Source organism: Anabrus simplex, chromosome 10, assembly GCF_040414725.1.
Source record: "Anabrus simplex isolate iqAnaSimp1 chromosome 10, ASM4041472v1, whole genome shotgun sequence".
In the NCBI taxonomy this organism is placed as follows: Eukaryota; Metazoa; Arthropoda; class Insecta; order Orthoptera; family Tettigoniidae; genus Anabrus; species Anabrus simplex.
Window position 1 is genome coordinate 71,559,462 of NC_090274.1, and position 13,663 is coordinate 71,573,124.

General features: G+C 43.8%; 1 protein-coding gene across 1 annotated transcript in view; it reads left to right on the plus strand.

Moving 5' to 3' along the window:
* Positions 1–13,663, plus strand: part of LOC136881827 (neurogenic protein big brain) — a 342,022-nt gene that overhangs the window by 99,118 nt on the left and 229,241 nt on the right. The window contains exon 4 of the mRNA XM_068229338.1: positions 9,794–9,825. Within this exon, the coding sequence (XP_068085439.1) occupies positions 9,794–9,825 (32 nt within the window). The remainder of the gene's footprint in view (positions 1–9,793; positions 9,826–13,663) is intronic.

The window sequence follows — 13,663 nt, forward strand, 5'->3', positions numbered from 1 at the left end:
AAGTTTTACAACTAAACTCACTAAAACGTATGAAATGAGATTCATCGGGTACCTTTAACCAAGAAAATGAGAACGCAGTGGAAGCATCATATGAACTAGCTCTTCTGTTACCAAAGGCAAAAAAATCCCACACAATTGGGGAAACATTAGTAAAGCCATGTATGTTATTAGCCGCAAATATAGTTTTGGGTGAAGGGAGTAGGTAGAAATTGTCTAAAATTCCTCTTTCTGATAACACAGTGAAGTGCAGACTTCGAGAACTGTCTGAAGACATTAAAATGCAAACTTTGGAGAAGGTGAAAGCATCTCCAGTGTTTTCAATTCAGTGTGATGAAACAACCGATGTGTCCCATTGTTGTCAACTAATTGTATATTGTCGATTTGTCGACAGTGGAATTGTAAGAGAAGAAATGTTGTTCTCCCAATGTTCTTTACAGACAAGATTGTTTGAAGCCCTTCAAGCCGATCACAAAAAGCTCTCTTTTTTCCACACACAGGTTCGCTGGCTATCGAAAGGGAGTATGTTGGCTCGGCTGTTTGAATTAAAGTCAGAAGTTGAATTTTTTCTTCTGTATTTAGTGTTTACTGATGCCAATCTTATCATCTCATTGGCATATCTTTGCGATATTTTTGAAGATTTTAATAGTCTGAACTTTAGGTTCCAAGGCAAAAACTCCAATATTAAGCTTACTTATCATGCCATCAGAGCTTTTCTGGAAAAAGTACAGTTATGGAAACGCGGGCTTCACTTGAACAACTTCTCATCCTTTCACCGCCTTAATGAAATTTTACCGGAAAATGAACGTGATCGTAATAAACTTAACGTGCAAATTCATTCACATTTGGATTCCCTGGAATAAGAATTCAATTTCTACTTTCCTGATATCTCGTCAGGTCCTGGATGTTAACAAGAAATCCGTTTGCCATTTACATTGAAGCACTGCCAGCACAACAAGAAGAAGCCATAGGTTTGAAGTATAATTCAAAGCTAAACGATGATTACAAAATATTAGGACTGGGCGGCTTTTGGGTAAACTGTCTTGCAGTGTATCCTGAAATAGCCAAAGTAGCATTGCGTGTCATTATCCCATTTTCAACGACATATTTATGCGAGTCAGGATTTTCAACGCTGAGTGTCATAAAAACAAAGCAGCGATGTCGGCTTGATGTTGCAAGTGATCACTGCTGTGCTCTGTCAAATATCAAACCAAACATACCGAAAATTACCAAGAGAAAACAGTGTCACTGACATTTGTTCACTAATTTAAAGATTTATTGTAAAAGTGTGTTCTTGGTATTGTGCTAAAATTAAGTTAGTACTGCACCCATTATGCATGTGAAAAGGGCCCAGTATGTCATAGATATAAAGCGCGTACTTCATAATATTTTTTCATAAATAATTGAATAATTGAATAATTCATTATGTAGTGTCATTAGGTTAGATCTATACCCTCCACGTCAGTTTATCGGAGAGGTTATAGAAGCGACGGGGGGAGGGGGGCGCGATGACCACCCGTATCCGAAAAGGGGGGCGTCAGCTGGAAAAGGTTGGGAACCACTGGACTAGATGATCGAATGAATGTCAGTTAGAAAAGTGTAATGTATTTTGTGTAGGTTATTATTTACTATGCCGGCCCCATGGTGTGGGGGTAGCGTGCGTGCCTCTTACCTGGAGGCCCCGAGTTCGATTCCCGGCCAGGTCAGGGATTTTTACCTGGACCTGAGGGCTGGTTCGAGGTCCATTCAGCCTACGTGATTAGAATTGGGGAGTTACCTGACGGTGAGATAGTGGCCCCCCTCTAGAAAAGCAAGAATAACGGCCGAAAGGATTCGTCGTGCTGACCACACGACACCTCATAATCTGCAGGCCTTCGGGTTGAGCAGCGGTCGCTTGGTAGCCCAAGGCCCTTCAAGGGCTGTAGTGCCATGGGGTTTAGGGGGTGTTATTTACTATAGAATATTAAGCACTCAAACTCTGCTCCTAATGAAATGAAATGGCGTATGGCTTTTAGTGCCGGGAGTGTCCGAGGATATGTTCGGCTCACCAGGTGCAGGTCTTTCAATTTGACTCCCGTAGGCGACCTGCGCGTCTTGATGAGGATGAAATTATGATGAAGACACATACACGCAGCCCCCGTGCCAGAGAAATTAAACAATGATGGTTAAAATTCCCGACCCTGTCGGGAATCCAACCCGGGACCCCTGTGACCAAAGGCGAACACGTTAACCATTTAACCATGGAGCCGGACGCTCCTAATGATGCATCGCTACAGTGATTAAGTGTAAGAGAGGACCAAGAGCCCTAACTTCGCCACCTACAAAGGCATAATAAAAAATAATAAAAAATAAGTAAATGCAACGTAGGCGTCTGAAGTTTTACGGTCACTTTTTTCGAATGGACAACGGCAGTCTTACGAAGAAGATCTTCTCACTTATCAAAAGCTGCAAGACTGGAAGCATGTAGGAAAAAAAGAAAAAAACCCACTTAGCTTCCAATGGGGTTCCTTATACTGATGTATCAGACCGCCCCAAATTTTGTAAAATGGTAAATTCCTGGTTTCCTCTACACCGAGCTCCGTAGCTGCAGTCGCTTAAGTGCGGCCACTGTCGGCAGCCTTGAAGATAACTTTGAGATGTAATTTTTATCACAAATTAACTCGAATTCAGGAAATTAAGTTTCAGGTTTATTCCAAGTCATTCTCAGCCTTCTGCTGCGTGAAGGCTTGACTTCAACACAAGGTAGAGGATGACTTTGAATGGGCTGAGAAGATTTGGGAGTAATACATATTTCGTGTGGCTATTTCTAGCCGGTGGCACCTCTTGTGAGGCAGACCCTCTGATGAGGGTGGGCGGCATCTGCCATGTGTGTTATTGTGGTGGAGGATTGTGTTATGTGTCGTGTGTGAGTTGCAGGGATGTTGGGAACAGCACAAACACCCAGCCCCCGAGCCATCAGAATTAAGCAATAAAGGTTAAAATCCCCGACCCGGCCGGTAATCGAACCTGGGACCCTCTGTACCGAAGGCCAGTACGCTGACCATTCAGCCAACGAGTCGGACGACTTGGGAATAAGCAGACGAGATGTGTTTCGAGCTGTCAGTGGTACAAGAAAGGGCTAGGAGTGGGAAGGAAGCGGCCGTGGCCTTAATTAAGGTACAGTCCCGGCGTGAAAATGTGGGAAACTACGGAAAACCATATTCAGGACTGCCGACAGTGGGGTTCGAACCCACTATCTCCCGGATGAAAGCACACAAGTGTGCGACCCTAACCGCACCGCTAACTCTCCCGTTCGGTAAACAGTTGATAGGTATTCTGCAAGTTGAGCGATAGCCCTAAATACAAATCATTGATGAATTATTGAAATCCGTGGTAAAAACTACATCTCAAACTTATCGTCATGATATAACATATTCTTATTCTCTACAGAAGCCGCAAGGGCTCTTAACTTGGGGGCGTGGGTTGGCGACCATGGGGCCCTTACCTGAGTTGTGGCATTGCTTCTATTTGCTTGTGCCAGGCTCCCCACTTTCATCTATCCTATTCGACCTCTCTTGGTCAACTCTTGTCGCTTTTCGACCCCGACGCTATTAGGTTTGCGAGGGCTAGGGAGTCTTTCATTTTCAGGCCCTTCGTGGCCCTTTTCTTACTTTGGCCAATACTTTCATTTTTCGAAGTGTCGGATCCCTTCCAGGTTTTCTCTCTGATCAGTGTTAATAGAAGATGTTGGCAGTTGTACTTCCTCTTGAAACAATAATCACCAGCACCACCACATTCCAGCAGCACCTACGTTTCGTATTTGGTCCTGTAATAATAATAATAATAATAATAATAATAATAATAATAATAATAATAATAATAATAATAATAATCTGGCAGTTCTTATTCTTACGTAAAGTGTTGCCTGCTTTTAGATCATATTCTGTTATTTTTAGGAGCATATTACTATATCAGCTCGGGATCTGTTCAAATATCTGTGGCAGTCGAAGGAGATAACAAGAGTATTGTTCCGGGCGAGCTCGTCTGGGAATGTGGCGACGTAGCCAGGTCAGTAGGTGTTCCGAGCTTCACACTAAACTCAAACGGAAGAATTCTTTTGAAGCGGTTCGACACCGAGCGACATTCCCACGGCCTTGAGCCAGCTACCGCGCTCCGCTGCTTTGGGAATCCTAAAACTTTGGACCACAACTCATGTTTGTAGGTTTAATTGGCGCCACATATTTCTAGGTAGAGAATATAAACTCTCGTACTGGTTATATCGTCTTAATTACCTGTCCAGTGAAGTGGCTTTGTTTCCTGTGGATGCAGGTGTTAGAACAGCAGAAAGGAGGTGGCACATCAAGCGTATTTGTAACGAGAGTACATCAAAAGAGTGAGTCCGGGCAGCATAACAGAGTGCTCTGGTGCTCGCCTAAGTAACTTTAATCTAATTTGCTAATTCACGGAATAATGTTAAGCCGTTTACTCAGGCACCCATTCATTTCCCCTTTAACCTTGTCTTCCATGAAATGAAATGGGGTATGGCTTTTACTGCCGGGAGTGTGCGAGGACAAGTTCGGCTCGCCAGATGTAGGTTTTTTATTTGACGCCCGTAGGGGACCTGCGCGTCGTGATGAGGATGAAATGATGATGAAGACGACACATACACCCAGCCCCCGTGCCAGCGAAATTAACCAATTGTGGTTAAAATTCCCGACCCTGCCGGGAATCGAACCCGGGACCCCTGTGTCCAAAGGCCACCACGCTAACCATTTAGCTATGGATCCGGACTGTCTTCCATGCTTTTGTTTATTCAAACTTTCGTGTATGACCGGTAACTTCAAAAAAAATTTTTTTTTGCTAGGGGCTTTACGTCGCACCGACACAGATAGATCTTATGGCGACGATGGGATAGGAATGGCCTAGGAGTTTGGAAGGAAGCGGCCGTGGCCTTAATTAAGGTACAGCCCCAGCATTTGCCTGGTGTGAAAATGGGAAACCACGGAAAACCATCTTCAGGGCTGCCGATAGTGGGATTCGAACCTACTATCTCCCGGATGCAAGCTCACAGCCGCGCGCCTCTACGCGCAAGGGCCAACTCGCCCGGTACTTCAAAATATACGCCTACTTCATAGTTAAATGGAACTTTATTATTATTATTATTATTATTATTATTATTATTATTATTATTATTATTATTATTATTTACTATGAGGCCTGCTAGGGACCACGTGTGAATTTCATTTCAACCTTCCTTGTTTTCTCTTCGTACTTTCCGGTATTCCTTCATCATTTCACTACGCTTTATTCTTCTCTCTTCAGACCGGTTTGGATCGGGTTTCCTTGTCCTTGTTCCATTCTTCCTTTCGTAATCTGTTTACCCTCCAGGGTTGGTTTTTCACTCGGACTCAGCGACGGATCCCACCTCTAGCGCCTCAAGGGCAGTGTCCTGAAGCGTGAGACTGTGGGTCGAGGGATACAGCTGGAGAGGAGGACCAGTACCTCGCCCAGGCGGTCTCACCTGCTTTGCTGAACAGGGGCCTTGTGGAGGGAGTGAAAGGAACAGGCAAGGAAGCGGCCTTTCAGGCATTTGCCTGGAGGAGAAGTGGGAAACCACGGAAAACCACTTCGAAGATGGCTAAGGTGGGAATCGAGTCCCTCTCTACTCAGTTGATCTCCCGAGGCTGAGTTGACTCCGTTCCAGCCTTCGTACCACTTTTCAAATTTCGTGACAAAGCTGGGAATCGAACCCGGGGCTCCGGGAGTGGCAGCACTAGACTACATATGCGGCCACCTTGCGTAACCTTTCTTCTACCGCAGATTTTTCTAAATCATTTTCTTGAATTATTATTATTATTATACATACATACATACATACATACACACATACATACATACATTATCATTATAGACTGTTATGCCTTTCAGCGTTCAGTATGCAAGTCTCTGTGAATTTATTAAACGTCGCCACAATCCTCGATTTGCAACTAGTGTTGTGGCCTCATTTAATTCTATACCTCTTATCTTTAAATCGTTAGAAACCGAGTCTAACCATCGTCGTCTTGGTCTACCTCTACTTCTCTTACCCTCCATAGCAGAGTCCATTATTCTCCTAGCTAACCTATCCCCCTCCATTCGCCTCACATGACCCCACCACGGAAGCCGGTTTATTATTATTATTATTATTATTATTATTATTATTATTATTATTATTATTATTATTATTATATATCGTCACTTGAGACTTTCAGTCTCATTCATTGCGTACGGAAATATTAACGGAGTTAGTAAACAATCGTGTATACGAGCATAAAAAATGTCATTTTAAAGAGAAAAATTTATAAATCTTGAAAAATGATTTGAAATGTGATAAGTTTAACAAAATATTTTGTAAACTGAAAAAAAAAATTCGCAAGAAATTAATTTACTGCAAATGATTAAAAAATTTTTGTTTCCATCGCGGTAGCAGCCATGGAATATCATAGTTACGCTAGAGGGTGATGTTTAGAGACAGCCAATCTTCTAATGTAGGTACCTCTTGCGTTCCCGGAGGAGATTTCTTATCACCACTTCAAAACTTGGAGTAATTGTTCAGTAGTTTACTGCATCCACTTATTGCACAAATTTAGGAATATTCATTTGTTTATCACACTCCCTGTTGTGACATTCGTGAAGGGCGCGGGAACTGCTTTCGATAAAAGTGGAGTGTCTGTGCAGTTGGAATGCCGCGCGCTCTTTGTAGATTGTCGCGGTGCCGTCGCAGAGGAAGAATGCTGCCGTAATATAGGGAAGTAAATATATAAATAAAATATAAATGATTGTAGGAAGAGGAGCTCTCACGAACGGCGACAAGATTCTTTCCAGATAATTTCGTTCTAAAAAGGTCTGCATGTTTTTAAGATGTAATTAAATGAAGAACAGTAATTACAGAGAGGACATTTCCCCAGGCGCTTCTTTAATGACAACGACTTTTAGTTTACACGCCTGCGCTAGGTTCGTTCCTTTCTACTGATAACATCTGCTTTATAGTTTCTTCTGGACTGCGCTTGTTGTCCGTCTCAGGTTTTAGCATGTAGTCATTATACACCAAATGCCAAGGTTACGGATATTGGAAACCTTTACCTTCCACCCCTCCAAGGGCCTTCATGACCTTTACAGAGATGACTTTGCTTTGTTTTTACCAAAAAGAGTGACATGTTTTCGAAGTGGACAAATGCTATGGTCAGCAGACAATGGCATGAATGTAAGTGGGATGAAAAGTCAGGTTATGAGTTTCACCAGGAGGAAAAGTCCTCTCAGTTTTAATTATTGTGGTACCTCATAGGGAACGCTGTAAGTACCCAGGTGTTAATATAAAGAATGATCTTTATTGGGGGTAATCATATTAACGAAGTAGTTAAGGAGGGTTACAGATTTCTACACGTGATTATGTGGGTATTTAGGGGTTGTAGTAAGGATATAAAGGAGAGGGCGTATAAGTCTCTGGTAAGACCCCAACTAGAGTATAATTCCAGTGTATGGGACGCTCACGACGACTAATTGATACAAGAAATAGAAAAAAATTCAAAGGAAAGCAGTGCGATTTGTTCTGGGTGATTTACAATAAAGGATTAGTGTTGCTAACATGTTGCAAACCTTGGGCTGGGAAGACTCGGGAGTAAGGAGGCGAGCAGCTCGACTTTGCGGTATGTTTCGAGCTGTCATTGGGGAGATGGCGTAGAATAATATTAGTAGAAGAAAAAGCTTGAATGGATCTTTTAAAAGTAGGAAAGATCATAACATGAAGATAAAATTAGAATTCAAGAGGACAGATTGGGGCAAATATTCATTTATAGGACGAGGAGTTAGGGATTGGTATAATTTATCAGGGAAATGTTCGATAATTGAAAACATTTAAGATAAAGCCTAGGCAAATAGTTATAAATAAATGTAAATATGGGGTGAAATGAAATGGCGTACGGCTTTTAGTCTTCCATGGAATGAAATGAAATGAAATGAAATGAAATGAAATGAAATTGGGTATGACTTTTAGTGCCGGGAGTGTCCGAAGACAAGTTCGGTTCGCCAGATGCAGGTCTTTTGATTTGACTCCCATAGGCGACCTGCGCGTCATGATGACGATGAAATGATGACGAAGACGACACATACACCCAGCGAAAATAACCAATTATTAGGGCCCGGATGTTTATGCAGTAATAGGTTAGAATGCAAACTTACTGAAGCGAGTAACAAGTAGAGTCTACCCGCACGAAGGTAATGCTATGAGGTTAGCATAAACATTAGGTGTTCGGCTCACTAGAACCCCTAGACTTTGTTACTCCCGCTACATTACGTTAGAGCGGGCTAGTCGACATTTCCTACTAACAAAGTTATTTAGTAACAAAATTGTTTAGTTGGAAATGTCGACTAGCCCGCTCTAACGTAAGTTATTTAGTTATTTAGTAACAAAATTGTTTAGTTGGAAATGTCGACTAGCCCGCTCTAACGTAATGTAGTGGGAGTAACATAAATTGCAGGGGGTTCTAACGGGCCGAACCCCTAATGTTTATACCAACCTCATAGCATAACCGTTGTGCGGGTACACTCCACTTGTTACTCGCTTCACTGTGTTTGCATTCTAACCTATTACTGCATAAACATCTGGGCCCTACCAATTATGGTTAAAATTCCCGACCCTGCCGGGAATCGAACCCGGGACCCCTGTGGCCAGAGGACAGCACGCTAACCATTTAGCCATGGAGCCGAACAATATGAGGTACACAATTGATAAAGAACCTGCCAACTGGGCGACAGCCCTAAATGAAGATCATTGATTGATTGATTGATTGATTGATTGATTGATTGATTGATTGATTGATTGATTGATTGATTGATTAAGGAATCACATTGCAAACCTCTGTGCGTGATGCTCATTAAGTACAGGATGTTCCAAAAGTCCGTTAACATGTGACGAGGCAACACTTCATGGAATATTGGAGGTAGAGAGGTAATAATTGACTCCTCTGATGTGGTTGACGTCAGAAGGGCATCCGGTCATGAAAACCCGCCACGACAGATTCATCTCACCTCACCTCATACCCGACCCCATAGAGAAATGGGACAATGGTTGGACAAACAACAAGGGAGGTAATAATTGACACACATGACTTGGGGTTTTATTGACACCAAAATAAAGCACACAAAATCACGAATATATAGCGCTTCATACGATACAGACGCAATAATTAGCATAACAATCGATGTTTAGCAAAGACGATGTTCTTTATAACACATCCTCAACATGTCGGCCGTCATTGTCGAGTGACAATGTTGTGAACAGCACTGTACAGCATATCCGTAGGTATGGTGAGAAATTGCCATTAGATGTTGTATTTTAGCATCCCTAATGAAGCCAGAGGATCGCGGTAGACTTGCGACTTCAGGTAACCCCACAACCAATAATCGCACAGATTGTGGTCGGGGGGGGGGGGTGAGGAGGCCATGCATGACATGCCACGATTGCAGGTGCATCTGATGTCCTCTCTACTACTACTATTACTACTTAACGTTTTCATTCCTCCCCTGAAGGGGGAGGCGGGCCTCTTAGACGGTTACGCCGCCTCTCAGGCCGGGAGATTTGTTACGGTGAAGGACATGTGCGGAGAAGGTGTGGGGGTGGGCGGCCGTGGTCTATACTACAAACTGTCCCGGCATTTGCCTTAGTCCAGGAGAATGGAAAACCACGGAAATCCATTCTCAGGACAGCCGACTGTTGGGGCCAACCGTAAGGTCCAGCCATGTCCCGTCTCCCGAATGCAGAGGCGTAGAACCACGGTAGAGCCGTGGCCTCCTCTCTTCTGCTCGGTCAGAGTACAGAGCTGTTGGACCACGGACCAGCCGTGGACCCTTAAGGAACGAAACCCAAGGGCTGAAACCCACTCTGCATCTACCGACCTGCCCTCTCTCACGACAGCTCATTTTATACCGTACACGGGTCTCATGCAGCGTCACTGTCGTGTTGCTGTCCAGCACCATCTGTTGCCCTGTTTGCGCACTCGTTGTTGGTGTCACTAAAATCCCATGTCATGTCAATCATGTGTGTCAGTTATTACCTCTCTACCTCCAATATTCCGTGAAGTATTGCCTCGTCAAATGTTAACGCACTTTCGATTCGCCCTGTATACACGTACTGTAGTTATGAACGTGTAGTGTACACCCCACTATCTGATTACGTCCTGGGCTAGCGCTCGTAACAGCTGTTTCTCATGCACGCAGAGTTGTCAAGTCAGCTCGTGACCTTGACATGGCTGATACACACCAAATGGCGAGGTTACGGATAGTGGAAGCCGTTATACCTTCCACCCCTCCAAGGGCCTTCATGGCCTTTACGGACATGACTTTGCTTTGTTTTTACCCAAAAGGAGGGACATGTTTTCGAAAGGGAGAAACGCTATTCCCTGGAGGGACAGAAATCTCACTGCAAATCTCTGTGTGTGATGTTCGTTAATACATTATTAAGGCTGATTCTGTATTTTAAAAGAGTGTACTAAAAACAGCTTTGGCAAATCCGACCGTCTTTTCTACTGGACCGATTTGCTTCATTTCTGTTGTATTCTCCCCGGAATTACTTGCTTGTGAATCACGAGACATTGATAGGTCTCTAAGTTCAGCCTACTTTTAGTAATCCTAAAATCAAATCATTAAACGATCACTCCTATAATTACAGGCGAAGGCTTGCCCTATCCCGCAATACATTTTGTACTTAGCAGGTTGCTAAGCAACTAACACTTTTCATTAATATTCTGATATATGTGATTTTCATGCATGCAGCCATGTTTGATTACTACTGTCAAGCCAGAGAATATACACTTCCTCTATATACTATATACTCTTTGATTCTCTAATCTTTCCCAGTTTCCAAATATATCCAACAGATGGCATAGCGTTTCTAATAACCTACCTGCTGCCAAGAGAAAAAGGTCTACGTACAAACAGACCCATCATGACATACGTCCTAGTCATTATCTAGGACAGGCATCGTCAGTCGAGAGCGAAATGCCTTCGGAGCCAGTTTGCTCCCCGCTCTCGAGGAACGAGAGCACCTTAGCGGGCAAGTAGGGGAAGTGCATGACGTAGTATGTACTGAAGGCCAGTGGCGCAAGTACAGTACGGCCACGGTATGCAACCCGCATGACTGCTGCTCTCTTGTCACGTGACAAACACCCGTCCCGAGCGGAGCAAGTAACACCGGCTCCCTAGAGCAACTACGTGATGACGTCTGATCTAGGAAAACCTATCGGACGATAACCTGGCTACACTAGAAATAGTGAAGGCCATATATCTTTTTTTTTAAAACCTCTTCTTGGAGACTAACCTATGAGACCAGAAGATATCCGGTCTATGAACAAGAAATCCGATTAAAAATACCATTGCCTTCTATGACACAATACCAAGCTTTACATGGAGAACTGCACGATAAAAACAGACGGCATGATGACGTGAGAATGAATGAATTCTGACTACAAACTGCGGCATACCATAACTCGCTTCTTATTAAATGTTCATAAAACCATTGAAAAGGGCAGGCATATCAAGACAAGTTATCTGACCTATTTATAAGGAATGCAGCGGAGCAGCGCAGGCCCTCTAGTTAGTAATTAAAATCAACGAAACGCCGTACGCGACTCATATGGCTGTCGTGGGCCATGAGGATGAGGAACAGGATAACATTCTGGTCAATGAACACACAGAAATACAGTGTGTATAGGGCTACAATCCTGATATCTACACTGTAGGGTAGAAGTGGGACTCGAGAACAATTTTGCCCACTGGAGTGATTATTTCGGAAATTTTCTCCACACATTCGCTGGGTTTGATCTTAAAAGTTCATTAGAAAAAATAAAGTTTCCCATTGTGTAAAATCTGCTTGCGCTTTTTCTTTCGTCATAAGCCCCTGCGTACGTAATTACAATTGAGGAGCTATCTAACGGTGAGATAGCGGCCACGGTCTAGAGAGCCAAGAATAACGACCGAGAAGACACGTCACCTCGCAATCTGCAGGCCTTCGGGCTGAGCAGCGGTCGCTTGATAGGCCAACGCCCTTCGGGGCTGTTGCTCCATGGGGTTTGGTTTAGTTTGCATACTTCAGGCTGGACCAATGAGTGGTCACCTATCCAAAATCGTTGTAGGCCTACTTATTACGGTGCTGTCTGTATCGGCCTGCCCCAAGCTAGACCAATGTCTGTACTCCCTGGTGAGCTGACAAAATTCATTGTATTCATTACGGTGCTGCGTGTATCAGCCTGCCCTAGGCTAGACCAGTGTATGTACTCCCTGGTGACCTAACAAAAATCATTGTATTCATTATGGTGCTGTCTGTATCGGCCTGCCCTAGGCTAGACCAGTGTCTGTACTCCCTGGTGACCTAACAAAAATCATTGTATTCATTATGATGCTGTCTGTATCGGCCTGCCCTAGGCTAGACCAATGTCTGTACTCCCTGGTGACCTAACAAAAATCATTGTATTCATTATGGTGCTGTCTGTATCGGCCTGCCCTAGGCTAGACCAATGTCTGTACTCCCTGGTGACCTAACAAAAATCATTGTATTCATTATGGTGCTGTCTGTATCAGCCTGCCCTAGGCTAGACCAATGTCTGTACTCCCTGGTGACCTAACAAAAATCATTGTATTCATTATGGTGCTGTCTGTATCGGCCTGCCCTAGGCTAGACCAGTGTCTGTACTCCCTGGTGACCTAACAAAAATCATTGTATTCATTATGGTGCTGTCTGTATCGGCCTGCCCTAGGCTAGACCAATGTCTGTACTCCCTGGTGACCTAACAAAAATCATTGTATTCATTATGGTGCTGTCTGTATCGGCCTGCCCTAGGCTAGACCAGTGTCTGTACTCCCTGGTGACCTAACAAAAATCATTGTATTCATTATGATGCTGTCTGTATCGGCCTGCCCCAAGCTAGACCAATGTCTGTACTCCCTGGTGACCTGACAAAAATCATTGTATTCATTATGGTGCTGCCTGTATCAGCCTGCCCTAGGCTAGACGAATGTCTGTACTCCCTGGTAACCTAACAAAAATCATTGTATTCATTATGGTGCTGTCTGTATCGGCCTGCCCCAAGCTAGACCAATGTCTGTACTCCCTGGTGACCTAACAAAAATCATTGTATTCATTATGGTGCTGTCTGTATCGGCCTGCCCTAGGCTAGACCAGTGTCTGTACTCCCTGGTGACCTAACAAAAATCATTGTATTCATTATGATGCTGTCTGTATCGGCCTGCCCCAAGCTAGACCAATGTCTGTACTCCCTGGTGACCTGACAAAAATCATTGTATTCATTATGGTGCTGTCTGTATCAGCCTGCCCCAGGCTGAACCAGTGTCTGTACTCCCTGGTAACCTGACAAAAGTCATTGTATTCATTATGGTGTTACCTGTATCAGCCTGCCCTAGGCTAGACCAATGTCTGTACTCCCTCGTGACCTGACAAAAGTCATTGTATTCATTATGGTGCTACCTGTATCAGCCTGCCCTAGGCTAGACCAATGTCTGTACTCCCTCGTGACCTGACAAAAGTCATTGTATTCATTATGGTGCTACCTGTATCAGCCTGCCCTAGGCTAGACCAATGTCTGTACTCCCTGGTGACCTGACAAAAGTCATTGTATTCATTATGGTGCTACCTGTA